This window comes from Rhodotorula paludigena (genome assembly GCF_050403205.1).
Source record: "Rhodotorula paludigena JCM10292 DNA, Rt_paludigena_JCM10292v1_ctg27, whole genome shotgun sequence".
Taxonomy (NCBI): domain Eukaryota; kingdom Fungi; phylum Basidiomycota; class Microbotryomycetes; order Sporidiobolales; family Sporidiobolaceae; genus Rhodotorula; species Rhodotorula paludigena.
Window position 1 is genome coordinate 1 of NW_027481431.1, and position 17,488 is coordinate 17,488.

The following is a 17,488-nucleotide window of genomic DNA, read 5'->3' on the forward strand; positions in this document are numbered from 1 at the left end:
CGCCCTCACAACGCCTTCGACGAGCTCCTCGCCGACGAGTTGTCTGTGTCCGCCGCATCTGGCGCTCCCTCTCTTACTACGCCGCTTGCCTCGCCCCCCCACAACCCCCCCCCCCCCCCCCCCCCCCCCCACGGGCCCCCCCCCCCCCCCCCCCCCCCCCCCCCCCCCCCCCCCCCCCCCCCCCCGCCCCCCCCCCCCCCCCCATCTACCGCTTGGCGTAGCGGAGGAAGCGCGATGCCGCGACCGTGACCAGTGCGTTGAACTGCGCCGTCCGCAGACATGTCAGCGACGAGAACCGGCCGAGGCGAGGCGCGGGAGAGGGAGAAAACGGCAGAGAGACGCACGACGACGTAGCACAGGAAGATGCCGATGTCGCGCCCGCGGTGCTCCCAGTACCAGTTGTACGTCGCAGCAAACTCGTCGCCGTTCGCGTACTCGCAATCTGCGCGCCATCCAGAACGAAAGCCGCGTCAGTTCTCGGTCTCGGTGCGACGCGAAGAAGCGAGGAGGAGAGGGACGGAGAGACGCACACTCGCAGGCGGAGGTCGCAGAGGGGTTGGTCAGGTACCCTGTCGACGCGTCGACGAACGCGCCGGCCCACTCTTGGCACGTTTGTCCGCTCGGCGGGTTGAACACGCGCAGCTCGCGGTCGTTGCACTACGGGTGCACTCTCGCCGGGTCAGTCCGCTTCTCACCATTGGGGCACGAGAGAGAAGGAAGGGTGGAACGCACGACAACCTCGAGCTGGTGCAGCTCGTTGACGAGCGTACCCTCGACGACCCAGGTGAACGGGTTGAGCGGGAGCATCCACGTGCGCCAGAACCCGATCATGTCGTTGGGCGGGACCGTCACGCCTGCGAGGTACCGCCCCCTCTTTTCGTCAGCGCAGAGTCCCAGGCAGAGCGAGCGGTGAGCAGGTGCAGCACGCACCGCAGAAGAGACAGAAGATGACGAGCGCAAAGGGGACCATCTGCTCGGCGATGTACTCGGTCGGCGAGAGCGCAGCAAACATCTGTCCGAGCGTGACCGAGTATATCTCGAGCAGGAGCACAAAGGCGACTGCAGCGATGCGGGAAAAGGTCAGTGGGTCGGAGCACCGAAGCTTGTGTACGAGACGCACAGTGGTAGCCTGCGCGGTCCGACGAGTAGTTCAGGCCGATCGGGAAGTCTGCAGATTAGCGTAACAAAGTGAGAAGGCGGCGTTGGCAAGCAGCGAGTAGCGCGCACGCACAGAAGACGAGGTAGAAGAGGACGGCGCAGATGACCGAGTACGGCATCTCGGCGATGAGCTGCGTCAAGCCAAAGACGGCGGGCGAGTACATCTTGGACGACGACTCGCGCACGAAGATGGCGCGCTGCGACGTGGAGACGGAAATCAGCTCCAGCACGGCGCAGCGTGACGCATAAAGCAGGACGGACATTGTGCAGGAACAGCGGCTCGATTTGAGCGATCAGGATGGCCGGGAGCGTAACGAGGTAGAATAGGGCGAAGAGGCGGTACTGCATGTCTTGCTGCGAGTTGCCGAGTTGCAAGTACTGTGCGCACATGACCTTGCGTCAGAAAAGTAGGCGCTATCGACCGAGCGAGACGAAACGCACTGTGAGACCGATCGTCAAGCCGAGCGCGCCATGGTTGAAGAAGCGGGTCCAACCCTGCAGGAAGGGCATAAGCACTGACATGAAAGTGGCTAGGAGAGCGTAGACGCACGTAGTCCGCCGAGCGGTAGAACGAAGTGAGCGTGCGACGAGTAACGATCGCCAGCTGCTGCCAGAAGCCGAGCGAGTCTGGAGTTGCGACGCAGAAGTGTGAGCAGTCAGACAGAAAGAGGAAGACAGCGCAGGACGCACAGGTCCTCTTGAGCGACGGGTCTGTGTCGTCGGGCATGGCGAGGCCCTCCTGCTTGAGCTGCTCGATCGTGCGCTTCGTCTCGGCAAACTCCGTCGAGTCGAGCCAAATGTCGGCCCAGTCCTTGTCGCCGTACTGCTTGCTTGAGCCGGCGCCAATGGCCTCGAGCATGACTGACGGGCGAGGCAAGGTCAGTCCCGCTCCGTGAACCGAGTGCGAAACGCTCACATTCGGCAGGGTTGGCATCATCCGGGCACGCAGCACCGTTCCGGGCGAGGTAGTCGCGAAGAACATGCGAGTCCTTGCCAATGTCACCAAAGTAGACGCAGCGGCCACCCTTCTTGAGCAGGAGGAGGCGGTCAAAGTTCTCGAAGAGGAGAGCGTTGGGCTGGTGGATCGTGACGAGGATAGCCTGGCCCGCTGCGGCGAGCTTGCGCAGGAAGCGCACGATGTTGTAGGCCGACTGGCCGTCGAGTCCCGACGTCGGCTCGTCGAGGAAGAGCAGGAGCTGCGGCTTGGCAGCGAGCTCAACACCGATGGTGACGCGCTTGCGCGCCTCGACGTCGAGGCCAAAACCTGGATTGCCGATCATCGCGTCGGCCTTGTCCTCGAGTTCGAGAAGCTGGATGACTTCCTCGACGTAGGCGTCCTTTTCGGCCTTCGAGATGTGGGCAGGCTGGCGGAGGTAGGCTGAGAAGCGTAGCGCTTCGCGTACGGTCGCCGTCCATTCGTGGACGTCCTGCTGCTCGACGTAGGCGGTGCCGCGCTGAAATTCAGGACCGCAGGGTCGACCGGCAACAAGACGGTCGCCGCCGATGACACCGATGGTCTTGCGGTCTGCAAGGACGTCGAGTAGGGTCGTCTTGCCGGCGCCAGACGCACCCATGAGCGCGGTGAGCTCGCCTGACAGGGTTCTTAAACGTCAGTTGAGAAGGAAGAAAGGGCAGATGCAGCAAGCGCACCAGGGCGCACATAGCCGAAGACGTGGTCGAGCAACTGGCGCTTGCCACCCGGTACAGGCACCGTGTATCTGTGGGCGCAAAGTCAGTAAGCCGTCAAGAACCAGCGCGAGCTAGCGGAAACGCACGTGATATCTTCCCAAGTGAAGGGCTTGCGCGTCTGGATCAAGCCCGAAAGGTCCTGCTCCATCTCGCCCTTGCGGTAGGCGGCCTTGTTCTTCTGCAGCTTCTCGTTGAGCTCCTTACGCTCCTTGTTCTCGTGCTGAAAGACGTCGACCTGCGGGATCGAGTTGCCGTCGGGGATGACCTCTGCGCAGATAGCTTGGATGATGAGGATGCCGGCAAACATGGCGACGAGGATACCCCTGCGAGGGGCCGCGAGTCAGTTGGGTGAATATTATCGGAAGGCGAGTGTTCTTCGTACCAATTCCGCCACTGCGGTCAGGGAAGCGGGTTAGCCTCGCTCACGATTGACTTGCCCCAGATAATCGCAGACGTACCTGCTCGCTGACTTCGTAGCCATACGCAGCAGAAATGTAATCGCGCCCGGGAATAATGTTTGATCCAGGAGTTGCACCCGCGAGCGTGCAGACCTGATTGTCGCCGAGCGTCGTCGGATACTGCGGCAGTTCGCCGTCGAGCGAGTTGGGGAAGATGTAGTCGCCGTCGCAGGTGAGGTTGAGGCGCTTGAACTGAGGGAGAGGGAGGGCGAGTCAGAACTGCGCGATCGCAGGGAAGAGAGGGGAGAGCGATGGCGACGCACCTCGTTCGCGAGTGCAGCCGCGTAGCCGTACTGGAACGGCGAGAGGTACGAGATCCAAAAGAGCCAGCGTTTCTGAGCGTAGATCTGTACAGCGAAGTGTGAGTCGCTTCGGACGAGGTAGCGGGCGGGACAACGCACGGGGATGAGGTAGCCGCTGTAGAGCTCGAAGAACGTGACGATCGCCGAGACATAACGGTTCGCTTGGTCGTAGTTGCGGCACAGCGTTCCAAACAGACGGAACCAGGCGGACGTGGTGAAGAAGGTCGTCGCCACGATCAGGTAGTACTGTGTGCGGGTCAGCTTAAAGATGGCGCTTCGGATCATGCTTTGTTGCACGTACCGTGAAGAAAGCACCGGCGTCGTAGACGAGACCCATCATGAAGTAGAGAACGAGTGCAAAGACAAAGATCGCCGCCATGTTGATCGGGACGTCGGCGAGTTGCGCCGCGACAGTAGTCGCAGCCGGCCGGTATAAGGCGAAGGACTTGTGCTTCCAGGTGATTGGTCGCCCCGTCATTTGAGACGGCAATTCGGTGAACGCCTGCAGCAGCACAAGGTGAGCGACCGAAGACCCGGAGACGGCGAGTCGCTCGCACCTGGAACCCGTTAAAGATGACGCCGAGGAAGATGCCACCACCCCTGCGGAACGCGCCTGCAGCTGTTTGCGGAAGCTGGTAGAAGACCGAGCCAATGATGAGGGAGACTGCGTTGAGGGCAAAAGTTAGGAGATGGGCTCTGAGATGGTTTTGTACAGCCAGCTCACTGATGATGTTCGACGAGAAAAGGAAGATGAGGTCGGCGTGGTTCTGCAGCCTGAGGCGAAGTCTGCAGGCACGCACGAAAGGGTGAGTTCGCGTCGCGTACCGAGACTGTCGCAAGACTCACTGCCTCGCTGCGAGCGCCCAGACCTGCGCCGGGAACGATGCCGTGTAGACGCTCTTCTTGCGCACACCCTTGTGCTTCTCGGTCGCGACCGCCTCCTCAAAGTCCCGCCGTTCCTTCTCGTCTTCTTCGCTCTTGGCGACGTACGCGTCGCGCTCGGCGACCATGCGCGCGTGGATTTCCGAGTTCCTGAACGCCGCCTCGAGCGCCTCCGACGTTGAAGGCACATCGTCGAGCGTGCGGTCCTTGGCGAGCTTGCGCTCGTTCGGGTCGGTGCAGCCGGTCAGGTAGTCGGCAGTCGTCTGGCGCGGGAGGTCGGCGTAGCCAAGCGAGACCTGCGGGGAACGGCATCAGCTTCATGCCGTGGAGAAGCTACAATGCGAGTGTCGAAACCGACCATGTACTGCCGCGCCTCTCGTGCCGGACCGAAGTAGACCTGGCGCCCCTCGTCAATGACAAGCACCTTGTCGAATTGCTCATAGATGCCCTCTCCCGCCTGATACAGCGAGACAAACGTCGCCATCTGGTGCACATTGGTCAAGACGCGGAGGGCCTTGGCGTAGTCGAGCGCAGTGGAAGCGTCGAGGCCGCGGGTCCTGTAGCCCCGTAGATCGTGTCAGCAGCGCACAACGACCCGCCTTCAACAAAACGCACGAGTTGTCCCAGGACGTGACGGTGGCACGAGTGGCCATCTGCAGGAAGGTATTGTCAGCGACTGGGACCGCGCGAGACGACAGCCACACTCACCATTTCTGCGATCGAGACACGCTTGCGCTCGCCCCCCGAGACACCGCGCTCAAACGCCGAGCCGACCTTGGTGTCCTTCGTATGCGAGATGCCGAGCATGCGGAGGAGGACCTCGCGAATTTCCTGCCTCGCGTCGGCAGCCGTCTTGCCAGGCGGGAGCTTGCCCGGCACTTTGAGCTTGAGCGCGAACGCGAGCGTCTGGGCGACCGTGAGCGTTGCAGCATGCACGTCGTCCTCCTGGTTGTAGACGACCTCGCCGCGGTACCGCTTCGCCATGACGGCAGCGGGGATACCGCCGTACGAGACCTTGCCGTTCACTGCCATGTAGCCGCTGCGCTGATTTGCGATCGTCTTGAGGAATGTGGTGCAGCTGACAGGCGCGAGGAGTCAGCTCCAGCAGAATGAGCGCGAAGCCGGCTCGACGCACCCGGACCCAGGTCTCCCGAGCACCAAGCACATCTCGCCGGGTACGAGGCAGCCGCTGAAATCTGCAGAGGGCGACGTCAGCGATTGACGACAGTAAGCTGGGGTACCCAACACACCGTGAAGGAGATTGCGAGGAGTCGCCTTGTCGAGACCTGCAATTTGTCGTACGACGTTGTAGGGCAAAGCGAAGAAGTCGCGGCACGCGTCGAGGAACGTGTAGATAAACATCTGTGGCAAAAAGGATTCGTCACTACGACTCTTTCGTGTGGGTGGCACGAAGTGAGGGCGAACCTTCTCACCACCCTCGCCGACGACCTGCAGGTGATCCCACGCGACGCCAAGAGCCTTGCGCTTGAATCCCGCAGCTTCGGCATCGCTGTCCTCGGCGCGCAAGTAGGCGAGGAGGTCGAAGGAGGAGGAAGACGGGTCCTGCTTCTCGAGATCTGAAGGCGGGTCTGAAGGCTGATTCTTGCGCGTTCGTGACAGGGACCGCCGCAGGGTCTGCACTCGATTCGGCGTGAGCAAGCGACTCGACGCAGCATTGAGCAGCAGCGGAATCAGACGAACCTCGTAGTCGGACATGGCCTTCTCGACGTCGACCCCGGCGGGCGGAGCGGTTCCCTCGCTCATCGTCGGCGTCGGCGAGACGCTGTCTGCGTCGCTCATCGCCTGCGCCATGTCGCTCGCCGCCAAGCTCGACGGCACGCGGCCTACGGGAGGGTAGAGCACCGGCATAGAGTTGTCAAGGGCGGCAAGCGCGAAGGTGAGCTCTTGCTGTGCAAGCTTGAGTGCCCGACAGCTTGTCCTCTGTGAGTTGGGAGGAGTACGAGAGACGCGGTGCTCGCCTGGCCGAGCGCGATGGCGGCTCAGCGGCAAGCGGGGAGCGCAGCCCGAGGCGAGCATGGGCGGGGCTGGGCGCGCGCGAAGGGAAGACGCCGGCGCCGACACGCGCGAAGCGCCAGCCGTCGACTGTCGCGTGAGAGCCCGCACTGCAGCAACTCGCACTCTGCAGACCTGCTGTAGGCATTGCAATGCATTCTGAGACGGCTTCAGTCGCGCAGAAGCCTTAGGAAGCAGGGAACGAGCGGAGTTGCTGATGATTCGTTGCACAGACGAAGCTGTGAGCGCTTGTCAGCTGAGACTGGCTCGCGCACCCAGCCTTACCGGGTGGCTGCGGAAGTACCTTCTCAGCTAGAGCAGACGCGAAGGAAGCAGCGATCAGCGCCGAAGCGATGAGGAGGAGAGCGTCGCCGGTGGTCCCGCTCGTCGCACACGCAGCTATGCCGCCAGAGCCTCTGCCAGGACCGGGCAAGCGCAGATCGAAGCAGGGCTGCCTCACATGTGCGCCTCGCTCTGTCGCCGTCGCGGTTCGCGCGACCCGCTGACCCCGCTCATCCCGAACTTCGCCCAGGCCGGCAGCGGCGCAAGAAGTGCGACGAGACGCACTCTGACGCGCACAATGGCGCGTGTCAGCGGTGCATCCAGGGCGCGTGGTCGTGCCAGTGGCCCGCTCCAGGCACAACCCAGCCTGTGCGGCCTTACGAGCGCGGCGGGCGTGCCGGGTCGAAACAACCTACTCCCGCCGAAGGAGCGTTGCGACTGGAGGCGACGACGACTGCTTCTATCCACCCCATACCAACGACCGCTGCAAGCGCAGCGTTCGGGGTACCGACTGCGTCGTCGTCGGCTCCGCCAGCCGTAACCTTCTCGTTTCTCGCCGCTCCTCCTGCCTCTCCCATGCCAGCCGCAACGGTGAACTTTGGCATCCAGCCACTCTCGTCGAGCTCCGACGCTTCGTTGTACGCAACAGGCACCTCGTCTCTCTCGTCCCTCTACCCCTTCAGCGTGAACTTCGCCAACGGAAATAACACCAGCAATCCGCTTCCGCCGCCCACGGGTCTCTCGGCCGGAATGGAGGGCATCGACGATTTCTTCCAGACCCTCGACGTCGAGCTTGCCGGCTGGGATAATGCGCTTGACCCCGCCGTCCCGTATCCTTTGCCAGGATTCGATTCACCCGCCGCCGGGCCGTCCACCGCAGGCCAGGTCGTCGACGGCGGCGGGCTTGATCTGGAGGACACGGAGGGCTACATGGACCCGACCTGTACGTGTGTCGTACTCGCTGTACAGCGCGAAAGCATCACTGACTCGCCTTTCCACAGACAATGTGCTTAACGACTCGTATCTCTGCGCTCTTGCAAAGCCTCTGCGCGACCTGATTGTTCAGAGTGCCTCGCGTGCTGTCGTGTCAAGCGAGCTAAACCGGAACGCAGCCATGGCTGTCGTGCGTTACGCTCTCTAGCCGCGGCGAGTCAAGTCTCGTTGACAAATGTACTCTACCCAGTGCATGATCTACCGGATGCGCGCGCAGCAGCAAGTCCACGCCGAGGCGGCAGTGCGCCCAGACAACGATGCTGAGGAAGAGTGCCTGCGCAAGAAATCCGACGGCTATTTCCACCGCGCCATCGACAACCTCCAGTCGCAGCCCATCCCGCTCGGCGCCAAAATGCTTGCTTTCCTCGATCTGCACGAGCACCAGGTACTTCAGAGAGTCCTTTGCAGCTTGTGGCGCCCGTTGACACGCCCGTGGTCCCGATAGTTCTTCCAGGTCGGCGCTGCAGCCTCTACGGTTCTGCGGCGATTAGGCGACACTTTCGTGGAAGAGCTGGGTCCTCGGTGAGTTGCATCTGATCCTGTGACGCGCGAACAACACAGCAAAACGAGCTCACCCTGCTCACCATCGCAGACCCCTCCTCGACGTCGTCAAGCTCGACAGCTACGACCGAGTCTTGCTTTCAATGTACGCCTGGAGCGATTGTGTGCGCACTATCACCGTCCCGAAGAAGCGCACCCTCTTCGCCTTCACGCGCCTGCCCGGCGAGCCATCCGTCGACACGCCGGGCATGCTCGTCGACTCGGTAACCGACTTTGTCTCGCCGCTGCCAAGCTTGGTCGGCTTGCCCGTCGGGCTCATGCTCTGCTTTGCCGCAACTTCGAATCTCAGCGCCGAGATGGACGCGTTGCCGGACGAGGTCGTCAAGGCCAAGGCGACGGCAATCGAGAAGGCCATCCGAGCATGGCATCTTCCGACGCCGACCGCGCAGGAGCTTGCGGACAGCGCATGTTACATGGAGACGCTCACCAACTCGGAAATGTGGCGCCACGTGCGTTTCATGCCCCCGTCTGCTCGTGGCTCCCTGCCGCCAACTGTTCCTGACCGAACCCGCCGCAGGCCGCGATCATCTACCTGTACCAAGCCGTCTACCTCCACGGCCCGCTCTCCAAGGTCATCCTTGCCTCGCTCCAGCAGATCCTCCAGCTCGGCGCGCGCTCGCTCGTGCAGTACGAGCAGTCGACCTCGCGCCTCGCACCAGGCAGCGACTCGCCGGCCGCGCTCGCGACGCCACCGACGACGACGACGCCGTCCGCGACGTCGCCCGCCGCGCCGCCGCCGACGTCCGAGACGATGGACCGCTTCTTCTCGCCCGTGCACCGCGCCGTCCCGTTTTTCCTCGCCGGCACGTGCGCCCTCCTGCCCTCGGAACGCGAGGTGTGCCTGCGCGGCCTGCGCGCGTGCGGGCCCGCGAAAGGGTGGAGCGACGACGTGGCGGCGCTCGAGCGCGTGTGGGAGGTGCAGGGCGAGAAGGGGTGGTTGAGGGACTGGAGGACGGTGCTCGAGGAGGAGAAGCTGCACATTGCGTTCCTGTAGAGGCTGTCCCCTTTCGTAGACTTTGTTGTGACCACCATTCCGTGCTTCTCGCCCGCTCTCTTGACCCAACTGGGCGACATGCCGGAGAGGTCCGACGAGAGAGGTCGCCGCATCAATGCGACATGAAGACAGCGCCTCTGCGCTTTCTTCGGCACGAAGAGAGGACGTGCGGCTTCACTCACTTCGCTCACCCGCAGCTCAATCAGGACTCGTCTCACCAGACACTTCCACTCCGCCACCCTACGCCCCTCCAACCACAGTCCCGTTCGACAGTCTCAGCCCGTCCTGCGGGCAGGCGACGACCGGAAGATCCCTCCACACCTTGACATCGTCTATGCTCTTCCCCTCTGCGAGCCAGTACGGCCTCTCGCCTCGAACCCCCCACGCATGCCTCGTCAGCCGTGCAACCGCATCGCCGCTCCCGCGCCCCGCCGCCGCCGAGTCGGACCCGGGCCCGGGTGCAGACGGGTAGTGCAGCGTGAACCCGTCTGCATGCTCGACGAACGCGCAGCACGCGTCGTCGCGCCCGAAGAGGGACCAGTACAAGTCGCCCACGGAGGCGGCGGCGGCGTGGGTGTGCGTGTCCGGCGGCGGGGCGCGCTCGAGGGCCGAGAGGCGCGAGAAAAAGGACGGGAAGGACGAGGGGAGGTAGGTGTGCAGGAGCGGCGCGAGGAGGGGGACGAGGACGACGAAGAAGAGGACCGAGAGGTGCACGCGGTACAGGTTGAACGGGCGCGAGAGCCACGCAGAGGCGGGGCTTAGCCGCCGGGGCGCGGGAGAGGGTCGAGTCGAGTCGGTGGAAGGTACGGCGCCGAGGATGGGCAGCGAAGCCGACGACTCTTCGGCCGTGTGGTACAGCGACTTGTCTGCGTCTGCCTCTTCGAGCGTAGGATGCTCCTCAACACCCCGTGCGGGCACAGGCGGATACATCGCTGTGCTCGAACCCACCGAAGCGGGTCGCGCTTCGCCTTGCGCTTCGCGCTCGCCCGCCTCTTTCGCTCCTCGGCGCATCCTCCTCCTCGCTCGGCCGCACCGGCACCCTCCGCACGTCAGCAACCCCCGCACGGTCGTCCGGACGGGCCACCACCTCCCCGGCGTCGCGGCGTACAGGAGCGCGGTGAGGAGGGCCGGGAGGACGAGGATGAACCACGCCCAGCGCCACGAGAGGTAGTACCGGTTCGTCCAGTCGTACTCCCCGACGAGGAACGGTTTCTGCGCGGAGGCGGCGCGGGAGGACGAGCGCGAGAGGCGGTGCAGCGAGGGCGGGTAGAAGTGGTCGGAGCTGTGCGAGGGGGTTTGGACGGTCAAAAGAAGTCGTGAAGCGCGGAGAGACAAAGCAGGCTCGACGCACTACATGTCGACCTCGTCGATGTGCAGCTCGGCCTCGCGCACGCCGTACGTCCCGCTGAGCACGAGCGTCTGCGGCGCGAGCTCTTTGAGCAGCTGCGCGATCGCCGTCGTCCACTCGACGGGCGGAGGGTAGTCCCGCCCCGTCCAGCCCGAGAGCTCGTTGCCTGTCTCGAAGGCGAGGACGGTGGGGTCTTGCGCGAGGGTGAGCTTCGAGGGAGCGGAGGTGAGCGCGGATGGCACGCTGGACCAAGAGTGGGAGGGGGCGTACATTGGTGTAGGGCGAGGTATGGTTGAGGAGGGTCCGGATATAAAGGGTGAAGTCCGAGTAGGTCTGGGAGGAGAGGTCGTAGAAGGGGGAGAAGTCGATCGACGACAGGTTGCGCCAGCGCAGGAATGTCGGAATACCGCTGCAGTCAGGTGCGTCAGGCCACGGATTTTCGACCAGGTTCCACTGCGACTCGGCACGCACCCGTGGTAGTAGTCGTACTGGTCCGTCAGCGGGAGAATCACGCGCAAGCCGTACCTGCAGGGCGCAGCGAGTCAGCTCGAAGGCGTCGGAACACAGTCAATCCCCGTCTGCGCACCTGCGCGCAGCAAAGACGGCAAAGTCGATAGCGTCCCAGGCCGGGTCGCCGTCGGGCTTGAACACGCCGAGCGCATTCTCGACCGACAAGCCCGTCCCGACCGAGATGCCCAGAGACTGCGAGCGGATCGTCGCTGAGGGTACAGTGTGCGGGTTGAGCATTTAGCCTCGTGACAGCAGCTGAGGATCACGCACTGGCGCCCATGGCAGAAGCGATGGCCATGGCCTCGAGGACGCGGCCCTTGCTCGGGTAGGACGGGCCCGGACCTACATTCTCGTCCAGCCCTGCAAGTCGTCCGCGTGAGCTCAAAGTGACTCTCTCGAGTCGAGCACAAACGGACCGAGCCAGTAGATGTTGGGCCCGACGGCCTTAAAGTCGTGCTCCGCGAGGACGAGGCGCGAGCCGTTGCGCGTGACGAACGCGTCCTGTGCGGCAATCGAGGCGGTGGGGAGCTGTGCGGCGGCTGAGAGGGTGTAGTGTGTGCTCGAGGTTGCTGTCGGGGTCGGCAGGCAGCTGTGCGGTGTGCTCTCGACGAGGTCAGCTTGGCGGGAGTAAAGCAAGGGTCGTGTAGCGGGCAGGGGCGCACTTTGCACTGGCCATGCGTGCGTTGCGAGTGCGAGTCTCGAGCAGAGCAGCAACCTCGCCAAGAGAGCAGCAGCGCGAGTGCGAGGAGCCGGCTGCCGGCTGAGTGAGACACTGATGAAGCACGAAGTGATCGAGCGAGGCGCCGAGCAGGGCGCTGGGAGTTGCAGCAAGCAGCGCAGCCAGCGGGCGATGGATGGGCAGTGTGGAGCCGCGTGTGCTCTCACAGTAGCTGCACTCGACTGCACTGCCTGTCCCACAGCGCGAGAAGGCGGCGAGGGGTTGCTGCGGTGCTCGCGGAATGACGTTTCGGCCTTCGCAACTCGCGCGCATCCTCGAGCGTTCGGGCTCTCGCTCCTGCGCTCTCCACTCGACTGCTCTCTACAGCAGCGCCGAGATGGACTCCGACACCCCCGAGCAGCCCCGCGCCCCGCCCATCGACTACTCGAAACTCGGGTCCACCCACGACGCTCTGCCCGACACCCCGCCAGACTCGCCCCCCGCCGCGACCCCAGCTCCTGCCGAGCCTGCGCCTGCTCAGTCCAGCGTAGAGACTCCCGTCGAGCTCGTAGACGCACCCGCACCAGCCCAGGCGCACCCCGAACCTGCCACCGCATCGACGCAATCCACTGCCTCCGCCCCGTCCCCTCCTCCCAAGGCCACCGTCGACCACGACCACCCCACCGCCGTCGACACCGCCAAAGTCTCGACCGCTCTGCCGCCGGGCGACCAGGCCCCGGCCCCCGCTGCCGACCCCGCCCCGCCCGCTGCCGCCAGCGTCACGAGCAACGATGCTGCCCCTCGCCCGGCTACCGAGGCCGCGCCCGTCCAGCAGCCTGCCGAGGTTGCTGTAGTCGACACGGCTGCACCCGCTCCCGCTCCCGCTCCCGCCGCCGAGGTGCACGAGCCCGCCGTGGCCGAGCCCGCCGTCGTGCGCGCTCCGACGGCGCAAACGTCCGGCAGCGAGACGCCCGCCGTCGCCCAGGTCGACACGGTCCCGCCGCCGACGAGCAAGCCGATCGTGCCGTCGGCCCAGTCGCACCTCGCGACGCACCCGGCAACCGACACCGACTCGGACCACGTCCTCCCGCTCGGGTCGGACGTGCACCCCGTGCATCAGGCCGCCGCCCTCCAGGACGCGCCCGACCACCTCGTCAATGCCCAGGTCGAGAAGCAAAAGGCCGACAAGCGACAGCTGTATGGCGAAGAGCCAAAAGGCACCATCATTCCCGGCTACGAGGACGACCAGCTGTGGACCATGATCCGCCGCTTCGACGTCGTGCGCTCCTCATTGCCCTGTTGGAAGTCTCGTGATCTCCAAACTGACGCTCCGGCTCATACGCGCCCGCAGCAAGTCTCGCACACGCTCACGCCGCCGACCAAGCTCCCCCGGGGCGAGCCCGACCTGCGCCCCTCTACGCTCCCGGCCGTCCCGTTCAACCCGGACACGCTCAAGTCGAACCTGATGCGCGTGTACGCGACCGCGGGCGTGTGGGGCATCTATGGCGCGCGAGAGCTCATGCGCCTCATGAGCTGGGCGCCCGAGAACCGCAGGCGGACCGCCGTGTGGTGCACCGTGAGTTGGCGCTTCCCGCATGTTCAGGAGAGCTTGGCCTTTCTCGAAGACTGCAACTGATGTGTGCTTCGCGCGCGTTGCACAGGCCTACTTCGTCTGCGCGGCGCTTCGCATGGTCCTCCCGGCGTTCTTCCTCCTCCTCGTGCGTTTCTGTCCCGTTTCTACCCCATTCCCAGCCGACTCATCAGTCACTCCGTGCAGGCCACGCTCGCCGCGTACCCGCCTTCGCGCAAGTACCTCTTCCCGCCCGTGCCGCCTCCTCCCGGCCACCCTCCCTCTGCAACGGACCCGACGAACCAAAAGGGCGACGAGTCGATGATCGCGGGTGTCGGGCACCCGGTCGAGCACCGCTCGCGCGCCGAGCAGATCGAGGAGCAGGCGTGGGAGTTTACCAACCTCGTGCAGCGGTTCGGCGCGCGCGTCGTCGTCGGCGGCAAGGCCGGCGGGCGGCAGGGCAACGCCGAAGTCGGGCGCAAGGTGCACGTCGACTCGGACCCGGACGACGACGACGATGACGAGCTCGACGACGAGGAGCAGGAGCTGCACGACGTCGCGCAGAACGAGGGCCTCGGCGCCGCGGCCGACAAGGAGCTCAAGGAGAAGAAGCTCAGCGACAAGAAGCGCGCGAGGCAGAAGGCCAAGGAGGCAAAGATCAAGCGCGACGCCACGATTGGAAAGGCCGCCAAGCAGCTCCAGGACGGCCTCGGCAACTTTGCCGACATCATGGAGGTCTTTGCCAAGTGCGTCCCTCTCTTCGCGGTGTTTATATGTCGTCCTTCGAGCTGACATGTCTCACGCAGCGCGCTGCACCCGCCCAAGCCGTACCCGCCCTACAAGGCGCGCGAGAAGCTCGCGACGCAGGTCCTCGTCCCCATCGCACTCGTCTTCGCCATCGTCCCCGCCAAGGTGTGGACCCTCGTCGCCAGCTTTGCGTTCGGCATCGCCTTCTTCGGCCAGCCGCTCCTGTGGCGCGGGTTCGCGCTCCTGCGGGAGAAGGTGCCCGACTGGCAGGACCGCATCGACCTTCGCAAGTGCGTAGCGCTTTCCCCGATCTCGTTGTCTTTCCGATGAAGACTCACACGCATATTGCACCCGCAGCACCCTCTTCTCCAAGGTCCCGACCAACGCTCAGGTCGTCCTGCACATCGTGCGCGTCGCCGAGCGCCACCACACGCCGTTCCCGCTCCCGCCCGCGCCGCCGACGGCGCAGCACATGCGCGAGGCGGTGCAGTCGGGCGGGTTCGACGCCGACGAGATGGGCGCCGACGGCTACTCGGCCGACTCGGGCGACAAGCACTCTGTCGAGGCGGGCGCGCTCGCCAACTCGTCGACGACGTCGGGCGACGACGAGTCGTCGTCGCTGGGCGTCAAGGACAAGGCGGCGGCGCACGGCAAAAGCAAGATTGTCGGCGCGTTTAAAAAGGTCGCCAAGAAGGCGGCTGTCTTCCGCGGCGACGTGCACGTCGAGGGCTCGACGACCAAGCAGAAGGTCGGCAACAAGATTGACCGCCTGCTGTACCATTCGAGGGCCAAGGACGACATGACACCGCACTGTGAGTGTCGCTCCTGTCGGGTCCAGTGCTGGGTCCTCGTTTTCGCAACGCTTACCTTGCTCTCGCCTTCGTTTTCGCTCACAGCCTTCCCCGCCAAGTTCAACGGAGCTTCGGGCCACCTCATCGTCAAGCACTCGCCGTCGGTCGCCGAGTCGACGATCGCATTTGTCCCGCTCAAGGCCGGCTTCTCGCACCCGACGTTCGAGCGCCCGATCGCGGACCTCGTCGAGCTCAAGAAGCGCGGCGTGTGGATCGGGCGCTCGGTGCTCGGGTGGGCCGCGTCGATCAACCTCGAGGGCATGGGCCTCGACCTGCGCTTCAAGGACCAGACTTTGCGCTTTGCCGAAAAGGCGCACGGCGGGCTCGGCGAGGGCGACAAGCCGCACGAGGAGGCCGTCGAGGGCGACACGATGGGCTTTTCGCACGTCGGGAGGCGCGACGAGCTGTTCCGCCGCCTGCTCGGCATCAGCGATGCCCGCTGGGAGGTACTCTAGAGTCTCGCTCGTGTCGCTTCTGCCGCCTCGTCCCACTGACTTGTATCGCTCGTTCGCTGTCTCCTCTCCCCCACACTCCCCACGCTGTATCTCTGGGCGCACACACTGCAGTGCCGGTGATGTCGCCCTCTCCCGATTCCGCAGACACTCTGTGCCCTCCCACCTGCTGCTCTTTATCGTCTTTTATGTCGTCAGTTCTCCCGCCTCGTACACGCGGCAATGTGCATAGAATGTCGTCACTCTCGCAGGCGCTCGTGAGGAGAGGAATAGAGAGGAAGCTCGTTCCACTCAGTCGTACTCCTCGTCGTCCTCCGCTTTCCGCTTGACGCCCCCTCCGGCCCCGTTTGTCCCAGGCAGCCCATTGGTGACGTCCTCCATCTCCTCGTCGTCCTCGTCTTCTTCGTCGTCGTCGCCAAAGAGCCCGCCGCCGCTCTCGCTCCCTTCTGCCGTCCCCGGCTCGGCGCCGCTCCCGCCCTCTGTCCCACCCATCCCTCCCCCGCTACCGCCGAGGTCCGCCCCGCCGAGCCCCGGCAGGTCGAACGCGCCTTCAAGCCCAAAGTCGGCGAGCGAGCCCGTGCCGAGAATCGCACCGCCGAGGTCTGCGTTGGGCGCCGGAGCCGCTGGCTGCTGCTCGTGTGGGGGCGGCGCCGCAGAGCGCGGGACGAGCGTGAAGTTGGGCGCGGTGAGCCGCTGTGCGGGGGGAGGGAGGCGGATGCCGTAGACTTCGGGGACGGGAGGGAGCGGGACAGAGTTGACGGTGGTTGCGAGTTGGAGGAGGAACTGCGCGAGGGAAGAGCGCGGTCAGCATCGACCTGGTCTTGGAGCGGGATCGGCTAGGGGTCGCACCTCTTTCGGCACTTGTGCGCCCTCTGTTCGTGCTTGGACTGCGAGGCGGATATCGTCGAGGGAGGGAGTGAGGGCTGCCGACGAGGATGCACCTGCCCGCGCGTGTTCAGCGTACATGAGCGAGTCGGAGAGGATGTCGCTCGTGTAGCCTGCCAATTCGAGCTTGTCAGTACGGACGCCAGTACCCACAGCTCTCGTCGTGCTGATACAGCGGCGAGAGCAAGCGGGGGAGAGGGAACGGCACTCACGGTGGGCGAACTCGACGAGCATGCGGACGACGCCCTCCTCGCAGTCTTCTGCACCGGCAGCAGCGAGGATCAGGGCGACCAGGCGGGCATCGCGCGGGAGGACGGGCGCAGGATCGGAGCGAGTTGCGGGCGCCATTGATGACGAGGCGACGCGGCGAGTGAGGGCAGTGGGAGGGTCGCACTGAGTGTTGTAGAGGGTGATGCAGTCGTACGAGTCTGTTTGGCGTTCAAGCGAGTCGATCTGCGCCGTGGGCGGGAGTTGCTCCTCGTCAACCTGGGAGTCGCTTCTTGCCCTCGAGCCGTTCTCCCTTCTCCCTCGAGACGGCGCCGGACTCGTCGAGATCTCAGGAGTTGTTTGCTCACGGGGCTTGGGCTGACAGCTGCTCTCTCCCACGACTGCTTCGTGCTGCATGCTCGGGTCGCTCCCTCATCTTCACGGCCGGTGGAGGACTCGAGGTGGTCGCGGTGCCCTGCGATGTGGCCTCTGACTGCATGAATTCTGTAACCTTCCTCGTGCTCGGATTCAGACTGCTGCTTCCGCTTGTGCCGCCTCCCTGGCCTTCGCATCCTCCCGCAGACACTGCCCCATGCGTCTCGCCGTCGCGACGCGCGAACGGGCAGAAGACGTCCTCTAGCACCCTGGCAGACGACACCAGGCACTGCTCACACATTGGCCCGACTCGCGCCACGAGGGCGGACTGCAGGTACATTGAGCTGTTGCGATTTGGTGCTTCCGCGCCTGTAGCGCTCGCGGAATGCGCACTATCGCAAAACGCTGCCTGACGTCGCAGCTCTTCAAGCGCTCACGGAAGCAAGTCTTTCATGGCGAGCGCACGAAGGAATGCTGTTGTGGAGAGGCGGATAGGTTGCTTAGGTTTGCTTAAGATAGTCTACGCCTATTCGGCGACCCCTTTTGTATAGCT

The 17,488-nt window shown here is 64.6% G+C and overlaps 5 protein-coding genes across 5 annotated transcripts; 2 read left to right on the forward strand and 3 right to left on the reverse strand.

The window, feature by feature from the left end:
• Window positions 1-205: 205 nt before the first annotated feature.
• JCM10292_006956 (uncharacterized protein) lies at window positions 206-6,358 on the reverse strand (the record flags this gene model as incomplete). Its single annotated transcript, XM_076649685.1, has 29 exons — window positions 206-262; window positions 345-442; window positions 531-657; window positions 733-854; window positions 931-1,059; window positions 1,121-1,168; window positions 1,232-1,355; window positions 1,420-1,536; window positions 1,600-1,653; window positions 1,709-1,785; window positions 1,849-2,019; window positions 2,075-2,749; window positions 2,809-2,876; window positions 2,934-3,170; window positions 3,230-3,240; window positions 3,306-3,497; window positions 3,569-3,652; window positions 3,707-3,853; window positions 3,909-4,109; window positions 4,165-4,271; window positions 4,332-4,393; window positions 4,454-4,785; window positions 4,848-5,046; window positions 5,105-5,142; window positions 5,198-5,567; window positions 5,625-5,685; window positions 5,740-5,851; window positions 5,915-6,124; window positions 6,191-6,358. 29 exons carry the CDS (start codon window positions 6,356-6,358, stop codon window positions 206-208), a joined length of 4,398 nt encoding a protein of 1,465 aa, XP_076504675.1.
• A 545-nt stretch (window positions 6,359-6,903) lies between these two features.
• Window positions 6,904-9,332, forward strand: JCM10292_006957 (Zn(II)2Cys6 transcription factor; the record flags this gene model as incomplete). Its single annotated transcript, XM_076649686.1, has 7 exons — window positions 6,904-6,964; window positions 7,035-7,727; window positions 7,786-7,907; window positions 7,968-8,162; window positions 8,223-8,299; window positions 8,370-8,787; window positions 8,856-9,332. 7 exons carry the CDS (start codon window positions 6,904-6,906, stop codon window positions 9,330-9,332), a joined length of 2,043 nt encoding a protein of 680 aa, XP_076504676.1.
• Window positions 9,333-9,572: 240 nt separating this feature from the next.
• On the reverse strand, window positions 9,573-11,866 carry JCM10292_006958 (uncharacterized protein; the record flags this gene model as incomplete). The annotated part of the gene is made up of 8 exons (XM_076649687.1): window positions 9,573-10,614; window positions 10,684-10,889; window positions 10,951-11,089; window positions 11,152-11,205; window positions 11,267-11,399; window positions 11,461-11,550; window positions 11,607-11,779; window positions 11,853-11,866. The coding sequence occupies 8 exons, from the start codon at window positions 11,864-11,866 to the stop codon at window positions 9,573-9,575; spliced, it is 1,851 nt and encodes a 616-aa protein (XP_076504677.1).
• Window positions 11,867-12,245: 379 nt separating this feature from the next.
• Window positions 12,246-15,471, forward strand: JCM10292_006959 (uncharacterized protein; the record flags this gene model as incomplete). The annotated part of the gene is made up of 7 exons (XM_076649688.1): window positions 12,246-13,127; window positions 13,200-13,424; window positions 13,510-13,566; window positions 13,626-14,164; window positions 14,225-14,455; window positions 14,523-14,977; window positions 15,062-15,471. The coding sequence occupies 7 exons, from the start codon at window positions 12,246-12,248 to the stop codon at window positions 15,469-15,471; spliced, it is 2,799 nt and encodes a 932-aa protein (XP_076504678.1).
• Window positions 15,472-15,759: 288 nt separating this feature from the next.
• On the reverse strand, window positions 15,760-16,701 carry TAF9 (chromatin modification protein; the record flags this gene model as incomplete). Its single annotated transcript, XM_076649689.1, has 3 exons — window positions 15,760-16,251; window positions 16,318-16,466; window positions 16,566-16,701. The coding sequence occupies 3 exons, from the start codon at window positions 16,699-16,701 to the stop codon at window positions 15,760-15,762; spliced, it is 777 nt and encodes a 258-aa protein (XP_076504679.1).
• Window positions 16,702-17,488: the final 787 nt, after the last annotated feature.